Source organism: Leucopleurus acutus (assembly GCF_964270905.1).
Source record: "Leucopleurus acutus genome assembly, chromosome: 16".
Lineage (NCBI taxonomy): Eukaryota > Metazoa > Chordata > Mammalia > Artiodactyla > Delphinidae > Leucopleurus > Leucopleurus acutus.
This window is the reverse complement of record NC_139158.1, coordinates 29,143,522-29,160,454: the sequence shown is the minus strand read 5'-3', so window position 1 is coordinate 29,160,454 and position 16,933 is coordinate 29,143,522. Positions and strand designations below refer to the sequence as shown.

Here is a 16,933-nt window from a genome sequence, read left to right as displayed (position 1 = left end):
ATAGACTGTATTATATTCTTTTCCCAGTCAATCCCCAATAAGTACTTAGGTATTACTAGGTAGACATTTACCATCGTCTTTCAAAACTCAACAATAAGGAGCAGGGAGAAGAGAAAATAAAGGAGAAGGCCGCTCTGTGCTGGGTTTTTACACAACACCATCTCCTGTATCTCCCCTAGGATGCAATTATTCTCATTTACAGATGAGCAAACTGAGGCTGAGTAACTTGCCCTTCGGGCAGACTCTGAAGCACATGCTCTCACCACCTCACCACATTGTCTACACACATACAAACACAGAGTACTATTTCTTCTTTTAGAAAAAGGATCCCTTAGCAATACCTAGTATGGTAGGAAAAAGAGGAAATAAGCTCCTGTAACATTGCAAGGTAGAACACCACGTCCAAGATGAGAGAATAATCAGTGGTCCTAGGCAGCTGCCTCATGAGCTAGAATTGTTCCCAGTCGTCTTAGCAAAGTTTTGAGGAATACGCCCATAATCTCCACTATCTTTTGAAGCACAAGATATCAATGGTTCCAATAAACCTTCCTCCCCTCCTACATAACCCACGGATTAAATCACCCAAATCTGGGGCTGAAACCACTGTGGATAAACACAAACACACCACCTCCTTCAAAGACTGTCCTTATAACTTGTATAAGTTTTACAAAAAGCAAGGTACCCTGGGTGATGGGAAATTAACCCTCCTCTTCCTCAACTCTCTGGCAATTGGGAGAGGGAGCCTCATTACATGGGGATTCTGCAATCCACCTGCACTGCTTCTCTGGGCAAAAGGCTCTCTCCATACTTCCTCCTCTGCGGCAGAAAATTTCCGCCCTGTCAGCTCCAAGTGTCCCTTGCACAGTGAAATCCCTCCAGACCCTTTCTCTTGTGAAGAAGCAAGTTGGGCCAGCTCCAGGGCTTTGCCCAATCATCTTTAAGACCACGTAAGGCACCAGGGGGACCAAGTTGAAACGTGCTACCTACTGAGTGAAATGCTACCCACACATTAAGTTGGTCTGGTGTTTTCATTCTAAGGGCTTTTGAGGAACATATTGCTCTAACATGGAGCGTTTTTCCTTTGGGTTACTTCAAGAAAATCCTATAATGTTGGGCATCCTTTAGCGAGCATCCATTGCTTCAGTGAAAGAAACAGGCGTGATAAAAATAACGCATCAACAGCATCCATAATAATACGGAAGGCCCTGGGTTTGACGGCAAAGTTGAGGAATCAAATTTAAATGAAATTCTCTCCCATTTGCTCCCAAAGTAATTCATCTGGAAAATAAGCTGAGCCATGACCATCACTTTTCTCTAGTTCATTGTCTACTTACTTTTCCTCAGTAACTCATACGATTCCAATCAATCTAAAGACTGTCCCAGAACCACATATTCAAAAGGGGAAGGAAAACGAAAGGACCACTTCGATTTCATTAACATGATGAGCATTATTTAAAGGGTACCAGTTTCCATCTGAATTACTACTACTTTCTAATGATTTGAAATGCCTAATAAAAAAAAAGTGGCTTAAAAATTACGTATGTACATCAAACTGTAAAGGCATTTGTTTCTTTGTGGGGAGAGGACGGATGTTCATCCACTTCTTACGTTCAATAGACATCACTCTCATCGCACGACGATCTTTGGTCCACCTAAGAAAAATGGAGTTCAGAAAAAACAAAAACACACTGGCAAAGGCATAATATAAAGGGGCAGGTACAAAGTTTGTACCTAAAGGACCAGAGATTTTTTTCCTCAACCCTTCTAAAAGAAATGCCTTATGATTCTGTCATTTAATTTCCTCTCGATAATTATAAACAAACATTCCCTACGAATCCTAAACACGGAAATGATGAAATACAGGCAAAACACTTGAACTGTGTGCAGAATTCTTAGCTACTAAATTCTAAAAATCTCTTCCCTTTTGCTTGGCAATTATTCCTAAATTGTCTACTTTCCTTTGCTCTCTTCAAAGTCTTAATCTTTTTTCTTATATGCATGATTTTACACCCATGAAACAGATCATGATGATCAGGCACTATTTCCACACACACACTACTTACGAATGCCTTGCTTTTGCACTACAATATTTTCTGTTTTTGTCTGGTTCAATGACTTGACCATTTCTCAGACACTGAGCACATACAAATTTTATCTTCATGTTAAGGGATCCAGGCATTATTTGATTGCCAAGTACCTTAAATAATTAAAAGATTAGTTTTAATTTAACAGAAAACCAGTTTTCTGAGAACACAATCACCGTGCATTTTTTTCCATAAAAGCATACAATTTCCGTTTTTGTCTGGTTTGATGATTTGACCACTATATATATATGATCTGATAACTAAAATCTCCAGTTCTCCACCCAAATGCAAGAGAATATGATAAAAGCAGATTACAGATGCCAAACCTCAATTTATGAAAGTCAGCTTTGGAGTGAATGACTAGGATTTTTGGCAGGGAGGGGAAGGAGGGTAGTTGGGTAAAGCAGTTTGGCTGGGTGGTAAGCAAAACTACAAACACAATCCACCTTCCTTATTCCAAGGATCCCCACAGCGCGAGACCCCAACTGTTTTGCCAATTAAGCTGAATAAGAAAACTGTATCCTACGGTCTTTTTTTGGCCATGCCGCTTGGCTTGCAGGATCTTAGTTCCCCAACCAGGGATCGAAACCGTGCCCCCTGCAGTGGAAGCACAGAGTCCTAACCGCTGGACCTCCGGGGAATTCCCTATCCTACATGCTTGGTGGGTATTATGGGATGCCTTTTTTTCTTTTATATGATCAACTAAAATTCAGAATTTTTTTTTCACATTAAGAATTACTCAACTGGGGCTTCCCTGATGGCACAGTGGTTAAGAATCCGACTGCCAATGCAGGGGACACAGGTTCGAGCCCTGGTCCGGGAAGATCCCACATGCCACAGAGCAACTAAGCCCATGCGCCACAACTACTGAGCCTGTGCTCTAGAGCCCGCGAATCACAACTACTGAGCCCACATGCCACAACTACTGAGCCTGTGCGCCTACAGCCCGTGCTCTGCAACAAGAGAAGCCACTGCGATGAGAAGCCCATGTACTGCAACGAAGAGTAGCCCCCCGCTCGCCGCAACTTGAGAAAGCCCGCGCGCAGCAACGAAGACCCAATGCAGCCAAAAATAAATAAATAAATTAATTAATTTTTAAAAAATTAATCAACTCAATAAACTTTAAGAAAGTAACTGGACTGTATGTAAGTTTTAACTGCATCTGCCGACAACTAACATCAATTAGGCCGTTCCAGAAAGGATCCCAAATGCAGAAAGTACACAGGAAAAAATACCTGAGCTCCAGGTACGTTTGCTTCCAAATTTTGCCAATATCGTTTAGATTCCTGGGCAATAGCATCATGTGAGATACCTGGGAAACGGAGAAGCCTTTTTTTAGGTCCTCTACACAATAACAGGCCACCAATCTAGGCATAGTCAGACTCAATTCTTTAATTAACCCCACTTGGCATAATCTGTTGCCAAGAATGAACATCACATTATTCCTTCAAAATGGAATATTTACAAATATAGCTCTTGGTGTCTTCCGAGGAATATTTCTTCCTCACAATTCCATACTTCGTACATGAACTTGTATCAGCAATTACTTATACAAGACCACACTCAAAATAGGCCACTCTAAAGATGAAGTGACTACATGGTTTAAAGCTCAGGATAAAATCAACAGTGTTGCCACACCAAGTTGTTGGAGAAGGGTCTCCAATACCACTTCATAAACCCTGATGCTCTTGGGGAGACATTTCTCAATCACACACAAACCTACTTGTTTCATTTTGCAATATCCAGACTTTCAATTCTACAAGACTGTGTGCATAAAAGCACTCGTCTTCCCTTAAACAGCCATATCGAACCTCATGTCGGCATAAATCAAGCTGACATTGACCATGAAAAGAACGTATTTTGGAGTATTTTACTGTTGTCTCTCGCAAAATGTGGACAAGGCACCTAAGAGGAAAAGGGAGTGACACTTTACTATTGTTCTGCCATAGCTTTAAAAGAAATGTACTTACACATATAAAATGTAAAGTTCTAGACTGAAAATACATGTTAAATCTTTATCAGAAAAAATAAATCACTGTATGCAATTGTTTTACTGGGGAGGGGAGGGGATAATTATATGTTAAGCTATAAAATACCTAAATCCATGTCATGAGAAGCTATAAATCAGTATTGCTTTTCTGTATTAAATTTCAATTAAATAATTCATTTTAAAATTCTCAGCAAAACCTATCAGCCATTTAAAAATAGTCACCATCTTTCAAAACAACAACAAAAGGAGAGGGGGAATGCCTGAGCGGATACTACTCTGGTTTTATTTGGATCTAAAAAGAGACTCTGTGTTGTCACTATAAAAATTAGAAACTACCAACATACTTATTGTCTTCAAACTCATGCTTTGTAACCGGATGAGAACAAGAAGTAGAATTATCTTTGTTTCTTTTACTTATCATTCTAGGCTTATGATCAAAACATTTCTGAAACAGAGAAGAAGAATTATCATGAAAACATAATATGAGATAGAACTTCCGTGCCATGCTTATGGTGTACATACCTATACATTACAATGCTTACACCAAATAACACTCAGTAAGTACGAAATCTTAACAGTATTCTTTTGGATAATAGCAGTAGCTACCATTGCTGAGCAGATGCTTTATCATATAGCAGGACAAGAGCTAAGTACTTGATACTTCTGGGCTTGCGGGTAGGAAGCTACCACCAGTTTCACGGCAGAAAGTAAGGTATGGAGAAAGTACCTCACAAAGGAATATAAATTCTCCAAGATGCTCTTGGAGCAGTTTGAACACGCTAAGGTTGATCTTTCCGTTGCCACCAAAGAAAGCCTCCCTGCTGAATGCTCCCTTTCGCTCTAGCGTCCAGACATCTATCTCTTCCTGGCAATAAGCGAATGTGCAGTGGCCCAAATATCTACATTCCTCCTCGGCAGCAACATCTAGAAAGACAGGGAATTAAAAGACATTTAAAACGCAGACCGTTGTTTTTTCAAAGCCAATGAATATTAAACACGCTTAGGGAGACTTCCCTGGTGGAGCAGTGGTTAAGAATCCACCTGCCAGGGCTTCCCTGGTGGCGCAGTGGTTGAGAGTCCGCCTGCCGATGCAGGGGACGCGGGTTCGTGCCCCGGTCCGGGAAGATCCCACATGCCACAGAGTGGCTGGGCCCATGAGCCGTGGCTGTTGAGCCTGCGCGTGCAGAGCCTGTGCTCCCCAACGGGAGAGACCACAACAGTGAGAGGCCCGCATACCGCAAAAAAAACCAAAAAACAAAAAGCAAGAATCCGCCTGCCAATGCAGGGTACACAGGTTCGATCCCTGGTCCGGGAAGATCCCACATGCCGCGGAGCAACTAAGCCCGTGTGCCACAACTACTGAGCCTGCGCTCTAGAGCCCACGAGCCACAACTACTGAAGCCCACGTGCCACAACTACTGAAGCCCACGCACCTAGAGCCCGTGTTCTGCAACAAGAGGAGCTATCGCAATGAGAAGCCCGCGCACCTCAACAAAGAGTAGCCCCCGCTCGCCGCAACTAGAGAAGGCCCGCACGCAGCAACAAAGACCCAACGCAGCCAAAAATAAATAAATAAATAAATGGATTTATGACAACAACAACAAAATATCAGAAAAGTTCTTTTTTTTTTAAAAAAAAACAACACGCTTAGGGCATCACTTGAATTTTTATAACAATTCATGGATAGCTTCAAACCATGATATGCATATTACAATGTAGGGATGGTATTAACTCTTAAAAAAGAAACCAAAAAACCAGCACCACAATTCTAAATTATTTTTATTTCAAACGGAAAAAAAGCCTTGATACCTGGATGTACGCCACCTAAGTTTGAAAAGTCATTTAGGTACATTCAAAGCTCGTTCAGGTGAAGTGGTCTGATAAAAATGAAAATACTAAGTTCTCTCAAAAACAACTTAAAAGAGCAACATTTTCAAAGCCTTAGTTCAGTGTTCTGATTCTGTTTAGACCATGTCAGAGAACCCAAAGTTTGAGATGGTTTTCTGTTTAAAACCTGGGGAAATCCCCATTTCCATAAATAACTATAAAACACCCACAAGACAGCAAGTTAAAAACAAAGGTAAAAATGATATAAAAAATACTTATGTCTCAATCCAAGGAACTTTCTGTTAACTCTATCTAAACACTTTTAGTTACAGTAATACTGGAACCATTATAACAAATGTAGCAAATCATTTCCCGCTTAGGCGATGTACACCAATTAAGTAATTATAGCATATACCTTTACATATGTAATAAGGTCCTTCGTAATTTGTTTTTGTTGGTCTTGGACGTATTTTTTTCCATGATTTATCTTCAACATTCTTTATCCTACCAATTAAAATATCTTTCTTACATTTATGATCTATGTTAGCATGGTAAGTGAAATCCATTAACTTAGGGCCTGAAAAAGATGTAAAAAGGATTGCTCATATGCACAAAAAGTATCATTTCATTTTACAGGCACATTTATAAGCAGATGTGAGCAGATGGATTGTGATTATTAAATTCCCATTAAAAAATCCCATCTTCATAACCCCCAAATGTAAACAAGCTGTGGCAGTAACTTTTGCCTTTCGTGCTGTTTGTCAGACAAAACAAAGATCAGGACAAAACACCAGTCTTCCCAAAACATAACCCTTATTTAACTATTAGCATAGGAGTTTTGATGGCTTTTAAAGGTAAAGAACGCATTTAAATAAGCAACTAAGAAAGAAAATTAACTTGGGTCGAGTTTAGAATAAATTGTGTTCGTATCACTTGACTTAGGGGTAAAGATATGAAATAATCCAACAGAAAGTACTTTAATTTTCACAAACATTATGGTCAGGTAAATATTCTATTCCATATGATTCTATACATAAAATGTTATCAAAGGAGAGCAGCGGCCTATCCTATTAGACTCCAAAGGTCCCTAATCAATAACTGCTCCTTCTTTAGAAAGAACTCAGAGATTGAAGAATCACAAGGGCTGGTGTTTCCACAGGTATCTACAAACTCCTAAGAACTCTCAGGTTACTGACTGCTTTAATCCTGTCTGCTCCTTTGTTTGGTCCTGACCTGATTTTACGAAACAGATCTGGCAAGCTTGTCTCAGTTCATGGGTTCCTTCAAGGGGATGTCTTGGGGTCACTGAAGAAGGTGGTTTAGTTACTGCACTTCCAAAAAAGTTTCCGAAGTCATTCCTAGGGTGACTTGACATTCCCAGGAAACTCTCAGAAGCAAACAAACTGCCTGGTCCATTCATCTGCAAGAAGAATTAAGAAAACAAAAAACAAAAAACAAAAAAAACAAAAAACAGCCAACAAATATTGCACTATCACTAAAGGAGGAAACAGATGCATCTGAAAAATAAGACATTCTGCACAGACTGAAGTTGGGACTATTCTGTCCTTACTGCGTTTCTATTTAAAAACCATTTCCTTCTACATTTTCCTCTTTTGGGTCTCTAGGCCCCTCCCCCACTTTTTTGGATGCTCTATGAGTTGTTATAAGTGACGGGTAGTTGTTCTGCTTCATCAGCCAACACGTTTTTCACGCCCTGATTTTGTATTTCCTTGTCGTTCAAGCTGTGCTAAAGCCTCTTACACTGCCTGCGACTGTGATTAATTTGCTATGACAGATCCAGCCTTAAACACAAAGCATTTATTACTGGATGTTCCAGAAGAGTCTTATTTTAGCACTCTTTCCCACAGCACACACAAAACTTCAGGGAGATTGGTCACGTTCATTCAAATAACTCAGTTACTTAAGTAAAAGACCTATTTGCAATTTAAGCGACGTATTTACAAAAGAGGAAGTGGCACTTACAAGTAAAAGGGAAGAATTACTGTTGTTAAGCGGTGTTCCCTCTCTAGAAGTTGAGGTGGACAGATCTAAAATAATAAAAAAACTTCAACAGACCTTTTCATTCTAATCATGTAATAAGAACATCAGGGCTTAGTAGCTAACTGTGGCTTCCCACGTTATTTTCCCATCCCAATTCCAAGAAGCTTTCTTGCTCATGATTGACACCAAAGAGGGCTATGGAGCCTTTCCTCTCCTCTAGAAACCAAGGGCATAAATAACCCTTAGACAAACAAATTTAGATAAAAAGTGATTTTCAGAGACATAAGCTAAGGCAGGGCCTACCAAGTGGGACTGTTAAAAAGACTAAGAAAATAATTCGTATTCAAAATGGGAAAGGAGACTCTCCTTTTGAAAATATGAAGCAGGAATTCATCATAACATTAAGAAAATCAATAAAGTTCAATTACTTTCTTTTTCTTAGTCTACCACTCAGTTACCTTCTCTCTGCCCTTCTGTCTCCCACAAATTTTAGTTTCTTCAGTTGTCAATCTTTAAATCAATTATTTTGATTTTTATCCCTTTAACCATAACAAAGCCTCACAAAAATATGAAGATTTTTATTGTTATTGTTTAAAGTATATATTAAGCCTAGGATTACAGAAACAGGAGTCAGGCCAAAACCTCAGCAATCCCTTGCAAAACTAAGGCACCAGGCATACTTTGCTGAGCTCAATGGATGAAGCCTAAAATAGATGGACCTATTATCATTTTAAACACTGATTTTAAATTAGTCTTAACTAAGTATTTGCCTAGTTCAGAATTTAAAAGGATAACCTGTCTTTAAGACCCTTTAGATGGGGTATCCCTTTTTTAGAGAACACATTAAAAGTCATTTCACCCCCCAAAACAATAGACACCCAGCTTAACAAACTATCCTATAAAAAAAACCAGTGCCACATACATTCCTACTCTCAGGGCTTTGATTCTTGATCTCCACAATGGCACAGTTAAGTCCAGGCGAATTTAAAACAGGAGGGTTTAGATTTTAGAACTACAATGTATTTTCAGCTACAATAAAAATAATTCAAGTACCAACTATCTGGAGTTAGTTAAACAACAGTCAAACCAAATTGTCTTTTTTAGAAAATGAACTGTAACTGTTTATATAAGTGGCTCGAGTCTTACCTCGTTTGGATTCGCTCATTGAAAATGAATTTAGAGAAGAACAGAAATCTTCTAAGGATGAAGTCAAAGGCGGATACAGCTCCGAGAAGGAGGGTGCAGGCGCGTACCTCGCACCGATGGGCAAGGCGCCCAAAAGAGACGCTGAGAAGGGGATGCTCGGAGCGACGCTGGCTGTTGGGAGGGGGCCTCTGACTAAGGCTGATGGCTGGAGAGGAAACAAGACCGGATTAAAGTCCATGAAACTCAGTTCCAAGCGGGCCAAACTGCTTTTAATATCAGCATATAAAAACGAATTACTTCACTGGGTGATTTTGTTACATAACAAAGTTGAAATCAGTATCAAGACTCAGTGGCAGAATCCAAGCTACAGAGCTGATTTCTTCTCAAGCCTACTTTTTAAAAAGGATGGAGATGTGATGTCTAATATTGCTGTCATCCAAATAAGACGTTCATGGTTCATTTTCAAAACTTCCTTAGGATTCCCTACGTGAGAGCTGGCTTCATCAAAGAGGAACTGTGAGGATGTGTGTGGGGCTGGAGTGGAAGGAAGGGTCCTGAAGAGAAGGGAGCTGGAGCAGCCTGGAAAAGTGGGGACCATCTTTCTGGAGATGTGAATGTACAACCTCACAAGAACAAATGGAACACTACCTTGCCCCTCCCCCACAGAGCAAGGATTTTTGGAGAGCTTCCATGAGCCTTATACTATGATAAATCATATACCATCTATTTAATCCTCCTAACCCTCTGAGATGTATCCTACTAGGGCTGCCACGGTACAGATGAGAAAACAGAGGGACTGAAAGGTGAAATAACCTGCCCAAGATCAAAGTGGTAGGAACCCACCCCCCATCTGTCTGCCTTTTACATCCTCTCTCTGTCAGCTCCACGGGGACATTGCTGGTTTCACCCACCCTGGAAACCAGCTCTGAGTTTCCCCCCCACATCATCATCCTACTGCTGCCACTATTTTAATATACTTCATGGCACGAGTCAGTGAACTTTTCTATAAAGGGCTGGATATTAATATTGTAGGCTTTGTGGACTACACGGTCTCTGTTACAACTAGTCAACTCTGTTACTACAGTGTCATGAAATATTTTCATGTGTCTTCAAATATTATTATTATTATTTTTTCTTTCAACCATGTAAAAATCTAAAAGCCATTCTTAGTCCGTGGGCCATACAAAACAGGCAGCGGGCCAGATCAGGCCTGTGGACCAAAGTCTGCTGACACTTGCTTTATGATACATGGTTACAGAATTATCCTTAAGGAATGAGAAGTCCTTAATCCATGAATTCATTTTGCCTTACATGTCAAATGCCTATTCTTTGTCAGAAAGTTAAATTTACCGTTTCCATAATATGTGATTCCTAGCATGCTTCCCTTTTTTATTTAAAGAAATGACCAAATTAGCCAGTTACCACTGGAAAACGACAAAAGTAATTTTCAAGAAACCCAAAGCTTACTCTATAGTCAATACTAAAAATATCTAGCAGGTTATACTACGGTTAAAAAAAAAAAAAAGCCTGCCTTCAGAAGAAAGGAGTCACACTGAAATTTACCATAACAGTTTCATTAGTTTCAGGTGCAGAATCAAGGAGGTCATCTATTTCATCTCCAAGGACCATATCTCCATCATCTAAAAATGCTTCCGGCATACTGTAGGGGATCTTTCCTCCATTTGCCAACACTGTCGATGGCAGAGACTCTTCCACTTGCAGTGGCAAAATAGAAGTTAAGGGCATAATGGGAACTGAGGCCAGCTCATTTCCAACTTGGTGAGAAAAACTGGATGCAGGTATAGAAACAACAGGAACAGCTTCTTGCCTCGGAGTTAATAAATCTGTAACGTGGATGGACATGTACTCACTTATTTTCAGTGTATCTATGTAATACTAGTGTTAATAGACAACAACAGAAAAAATGAAGAGCTAGGTGAAAATATGAAAGCAATTATAAAAATAAATAGATACAACAGTGAAAGCAATTCAAATAAAAGAGTACAAGTAATCCTAAAAATAATTTGTTTTGCACAGGAATAGATATATTGACTTGTGAAAACTTCTCCTTCTTTCTCAAAACTCCTAGGCCCCTTTTGGATGGAGCTACTAGAGGGTGGTGAAGCCACAGCGGGTATCGAAAGACTGCTCACTGACATCCAGTACTGTCACTCACTCACTGGCACATCCAGAGGCACAGAGGTGGTTTCTGAAGTTCCTCTTGTTTTAATACTAATAACCACACAGCAATCTTATTTGACAACACTATAATGTACATAACGTCTAAGGCTGGCACTTTTCAGATTAAGAGGATGTGTGTGAAAACGTACCTGGCTCAATATCTTCCACAGAACAGTTCAAAGCCTAGAAATTAAACCAAATAATAGATCATAGTATTTTCAGGACTCTAAACCATAAAGCAAGCTATAAAACTCACTCTAAGAGAGCAATGCAGGTTCTCACATTTGACCTCCTTCCAATTAAGACAGAAATAAACAAAACATGTAAACCTTTGTAATACATGGCGTTAAACGGTGCTGGCCTACTGGCACTTGCTTCTTGTGGCCCAGTATTTCTCGAAGGATAGTCAGGAGCCTTCTAGTTCCAGAGGGACTAGTCTAGCCACCACTCTCTCCCCAACTCACAGTGGCATAGTCACAGCTCTAAGAACACTTACCTTTAAAAAACAACTTGTTAATTATGTTTAACCCAATGACTCCTAAAATTAGTATGTGGCCCTGACCCACTTTTTCTAATAAAACCTAACATCTATTAAAATCCTGTAAAATGCTCCATTGGCCTTCAGGAAATGCTGATGGAGAGTAACAGATATTACTTGAGTTGTTTGTTTTCTTTTTCTAGGGCAGGAAGCGCTGGCCACTTTTGTGTTTGAGGAATAAAAAGGTCTCAAAATAGACACAAACCAAAAATATTAGAAACAAAACTACTAATGCTTCTATCTTTTCTTCTTCTTCTTTTTTTTTATTACGATTCTTACAAGAGTAATAACCTTACCTTTGTAGCCCCATCCCCAGGAACTGTTTTTAGTGAGAGCTGAAAGAAAATTAAGAAGCTAATTTAAAACCAGAACTGACTCCAAGCTACAAAACAAAACAAAAAAATACCTTATGGAGAGAACTCCACCTTACCTCAGTTCTAACATATGCTTTTCTTATTTTAAATCCCAATTTCTGAGCTAGTTCTTGAGTTAGTTTTATTACATGTTCATCCTGAAAAAAGTGAGAATATATGATTAGTGGAGGGCTATATTTACTAACTGTAAAGACGAAGAGGCAAAACAGTTCTAACTTATACTCTGTCAAGACACTTGTTTTATGGGCAATTATTCCCAACTGCAGCAGGTGGGTGGCTGGCTGGAAGATGTAACATTTTAAGGCCATTTCTCTACACAGAATCAATAAAATGGTTATGATGTAAATGAATGAACTAAAACATAAATTCCATACCTGAGGCACTGCCAAGGAGCACTTTGCCACAGCGTCATAAGCCTCTTTGTACCTTCCTAAATCACTTAGAGCCTTAGATTTCCGATAGAGAGCTTTGCAGTTACTGGCATTTAAACTGAGGACTGTATCACAGTCTTCTAATACTTTATCATGGAAACCCTGGTGAGGAAGACCAAATAAAGTTAGCAATCAAACAGTCCACGTCTTGTGATGATGTCTCCTTGCAAATGGAAACAAATTCAGACTCTTCCTTTAAATTGAAAGTTAGTGGTATTATTTGTCTTTTGAAAAATTATTTTCATTATGAAATTTCAAATACACAAAAGTAGAAAGAATATCGTGGCTGCCCATGTAACCACCACCCAGACATCTGGCCATAAAATACCCCAGATCTTCGAGAAATAAAACTTTCCAGGTATGGCTGAGGCCCCCATGTGTCACTCGCCTGTCCTATTTTCCTCCCAGTTGTAGCTACCCCCTTTTTGGAGCTCATTAAAATGTTAAATGGAAATATAACTCCCAAGCAGCTAGTTGAGGAGGAATATACTATAGAAAACAAATCATCAATGAATACTTGTTAGCAAAGGACTAGGTGACAGCATGGATACTTTTCTTAAATTCATGGTTAAATTTTACTGAATGTCTATAGTGAAAATTATAAGCACATCAAAATATTGCTTTCTAAGTTCAGACATGTGAAGAGCTTGTGTTAATTCTTTTGAAGGCTAACTACTGTTTTGTGCTATAAAAAAAAAAGCTCCTAAGAGAATCTTGACTAAGAAGCAAACTGTCAGCAGAGATACCTGATGGGTACCCTGTACCCATCTGTGAACACCTGTATCTTCCTAGGCTGACTTTTTTATGAGCAGACACCCCCCCCCCAAAAGCCATACTCAAAAGGGAATCTCCAAGGACCAGTATCTAAGAAACAAATTATTTTTAAATCCCTAAGCATTTGGCCAAAGCTGATTTTTCAAAGCTTGAGGCCACTCTAAAAGCAGTTAATACATCTTTCATATAAACTGAAACTAGGAAACTGACTTTCACCAGTATACTATGTTATTGAAAACCTTTTTTCTCTCTAGAAACATTGCTTTAAAAATCACAACTCGGGCTTCCCTGGTGGCACAGTGGTTGAGAGTCCACCTGTCGATGCAGGAGACACGGGTTCATGCCCCGGTCTGGGAAGATCCCACATGCCACGGAGTGGCTGGGCCCGTAAGCCATGGCTGCTGAGCCTGCGCGTCCGGAGCCTGTGCTCCGCAACGGGAGAGGCCACAACAGTGAGACGCCCGCATACTGCCAAAAAAAAAAAACACAACAAAAAACCCACAACTCACCATATTAGAATAGCAAGCAATACGATTTATATATAGTTTTTCAATGATTTCTTTAGGGATTAAAATTTCTTCAGACTTTGCATAATCAGCTATACTCAAAGCTTCTGAATATTGGCTCACAGAGTTGTTCCAATCACGTTCCCGATAAACATCATTTCCTTCGTTAAAAAGATTTCTCACAAGAGCACGTAAATATACCTAAGAAAAAGAAAGTTACCACTTGAAACCCTTAAAGGAACAAGTCAGAGTGTAAGCAGATTTTAATTTTCGTATCTAAAACTTCAGAGGAAATAATTTGACAGAGCAAGAAGCACTGTTGTAAGAAATGATCAAGTCCAGGCCAAGTCACTGCTATTTCAGCTAGTGTTTCATCTTGCTTGCTTTTTCCAAGAAAAAATTCAATGTCTCATTATTAAGAGAAGTGCTGCAAAAACACCTTGTCAATATTTGCTGACATTGCCAACTCTGTGCCTGGGTTAAATTCCTACAAGTGGAACGAGGATTTTAAGGCTTCTGACTAGTATTTCTAAATTGTCTTCCAAAAAGGCAACAACAATGAATACTTACAGCGGCTTGCTTCAGAGCACCTCCACCAACACGTGTGCACACGTGCGTGAGCATGCACACATAAACTCTACACGTTTCTAGGTGAGAAACGGTATCCTTTTTTATTTGCGTATCTGATTACCAGCGAGGTTGAACTTCTCCACATTTTTATGGACCATTTGTGTTTCTTCTTTTGTAAATGTTCTGGTCATTTACTGATTTATGGGGAGGGGATGGCAAACCTTTTTCTTACTGTGTAAGTATACACACTCTTCTGGTAGGGGCAGATGTTCTTAAGTCTCCTTCAGGACTTCTATCATTGCTTTAAGATTTTAAAAGTCCTTTCCTATCAAAGTCCTATTCAGCTCTTCTTTGTCTCATTTTACGAATTCACATCTAAGCTGATAAAAGTAATAAAGAAAACTGTCCAGATCAACCTTTAACAGCTGAGGTGACTTGAGAGACAGGCCGTTTCACCTCCCTGGACCCCAACTGCACGTTTGTAAAATGAAAGGATTGCTCCATGTGATTGCTAGTCCTCATACTTTACAGTTCTACGTCTGTTTGGAGAAAAGGAAGGAAGGAAGGGAGAGACTGAAATGAACGGAGAGGGAGGGAGGGAGGCAGAGAGAAAGGAGTGACATTCAGTAGCACCAAAACCCACAGAGATGCAAAGCCACAGGGGAACTAACAGTCTGCAGAACTGAGGGCCTTTGGTCCAAGACCCAGTCAGCTGGGCTTTCTCTCTAACTAACTAGATTCCTCTCTAGCTCTTTCCCCTAATTATCCAGTTACCTCTTTACTTCTGTTACAACTTCTCTTCTAAGGAAGAACAGAAGATACTCTGCACTCTCCCTCTCAGCATATTCTGTCCCCCTCATTTTCGATGAAATGAAAGGCTAAATGTAATTGTCAAGGGGCTCAAAAGAAATTAATTCAAAACTACACTAATAGGGAAAAGAAAAAATAGGGCAACTGTCCAAGTACGCCGGAAAAAAACAACGTTGTCTTATATACACACGGGTCAGCAAACTTTTTCTGTAAATGCCCAGAGAGTAGGGATTTGAGGCTTTGTGAGCCATAAGGTCTCTGTCTCAACCACCATGTCGTGAAAGCAGCCACAGATAACACATTGACAAATGGGTGTGGCTGTGTTCCAATAAAACTTTATTTATGAAACAGACAGGGGGCCACATCTGGGTTTGCCAACCCAGGCTACATGTGGCAGTTCACAGGCTACTTGTGGAGTTCTCAAGCAGACCTTCCCTGAGTCCTTACCGCATACTGTTCCTGTGTTCCTGGATACGACAGCGGTGACCTAAGAAGAAGAAACAAATCAATTCTGATGATCAGGCTCTTATCAGGATTTGTTCACCCAGGAGTCATCTTAAAACTGAGGTTCTCGGGCTTCCCTGGTGGCGCAGTGGTTGAGAGTCCGCCTGCCGATGCAGGGGACACGGGTTCGTGCCCCGGTCCGGGAAGATCCCACATGCCACGGAGTGGCTGGGCCCGTGAGCCGTGGCCGCTGAGCCTGCGCGTCCAGAGCCTGTGCTCCGCAACGGGAGAGGCCACAACAGTGAGAGGCCCGCGTACCACAAAAAAAACAAACAAACAAACAAAAAAACTGAGGTTCTCATGAGCTCACCACTGGTTCAAAGCACATTTTAAAGACCTACTTCTCCTTTATGACCATTATTCACATATAACTGTAGTCATGAAAAAAAAATCTAAAACTATTCCTTTGTATTTTCTTAAGTATAACATTTTCCCTGCAAATCTACTCCTAATTAAAGACAGCCTAATTCTTCAAATGCCGAAAAAGTTTTAAAATAGCATAGAACCACTAGTACTATTTGATTCAATTTACTATAGAACAGAGGTTCCCAGGAGGGACAAAGAGGCCTTTCTGCCTGGACATGGCCACCCGGGCTGTGGTCCTGTCACTGACGTGCTTCATGAAGGCCAGTTAGAGACCGAGCTTCTTAACAGAAAGAGTGTGATCACAAAAGCCCTGTGTGCTGACAGATGTTGATTTTCACTCATCAGAACTGTTCTTATGAGATTAGGTTCAAATTCCTCAGTCTAACATTTTTAGAGGATACTTAAGGATTTCAGCCCTAAAAATCAGCGACAGCAAGATCCAGTTCCAAACACAAAGAAATCAATGTCCAAGAGCAGAAAATACTGCTGGAACAAAAATATCTAATTTCTAACCCAAAAGAACAGGACTTCTGAAACATAACTAAAGGTTTCCTAATCCCTGCTACGTGCAGAGCCACACCAAAAGGAGTTACTCCATGACGAGAACATGAGGCACGCAATGAGCCCTTACTGTATAAACTGTAGTCCTTCCTTAATGTTCTGCTGCCTTTTTCTTCTCTCCTCGGACACACTGGACATGTTATCCCACACATCCACTTTCTAAAGGAGAAATCTGGAAAGAAACAGGCAAGAAATTACACAAGGCACGGGGCTCCTGGACCCCAGTTAAAACACCCATAATCTAGGTCTTGTCACACGATTAGCTGTGGA

General features: G+C 40.2%; 1 protein-coding gene across 1 annotated transcript in view; it reads right to left on the bottom strand.

Annotated features, from left to right (window-relative positions):
• ZC3H7A (zinc finger CCCH-type containing 7A) overlaps positions 1 to 16,933 on the bottom strand; it is a 34,677-nt gene that overhangs the window by 6,395 nt on the left and 11,349 nt on the right. Inside the window, exons 2-19 of the mRNA XM_082857758.1 lie at positions 16,734 to 16,835; positions 15,680 to 15,719; positions 13,856 to 14,053; positions 12,516 to 12,674; positions 12,198 to 12,278; positions 12,064 to 12,102; positions 11,379 to 11,412; positions 10,612 to 10,892; positions 9,049 to 9,253; positions 7,885 to 7,949; positions 7,135 to 7,321; positions 6,317 to 6,478; positions 4,802 to 4,998; positions 4,419 to 4,519; positions 3,808 to 3,989; positions 3,320 to 3,396; positions 2,064 to 2,197; positions 1,547 to 1,652 (exon numbers count right to left, since the gene is read on the bottom strand). Of these exons, the coding sequence (XP_082713884.1) occupies positions 1,547 to 1,652; positions 2,064 to 2,197; positions 3,320 to 3,396; positions 3,808 to 3,989; positions 4,419 to 4,519; positions 4,802 to 4,998; positions 6,317 to 6,478; positions 7,135 to 7,321; positions 7,885 to 7,949; positions 9,049 to 9,253; positions 10,612 to 10,892; positions 11,379 to 11,412; positions 12,064 to 12,102; positions 12,198 to 12,278; positions 12,516 to 12,674; positions 13,856 to 14,053; positions 15,680 to 15,719; positions 16,734 to 16,801 (2,316 nt within the window). The 5' untranslated portion in view covers positions 16,802 to 16,835. The remainder of the gene's footprint in view (positions 1 to 1,546; positions 1,653 to 2,063; positions 2,198 to 3,319; positions 3,397 to 3,807; positions 3,990 to 4,418; positions 4,520 to 4,801; positions 4,999 to 6,316; positions 6,479 to 7,134; positions 7,322 to 7,884; positions 7,950 to 9,048; positions 9,254 to 10,611; positions 10,893 to 11,378; positions 11,413 to 12,063; positions 12,103 to 12,197; positions 12,279 to 12,515; positions 12,675 to 13,855; positions 14,054 to 15,679; positions 15,720 to 16,733; positions 16,836 to 16,933) is intronic.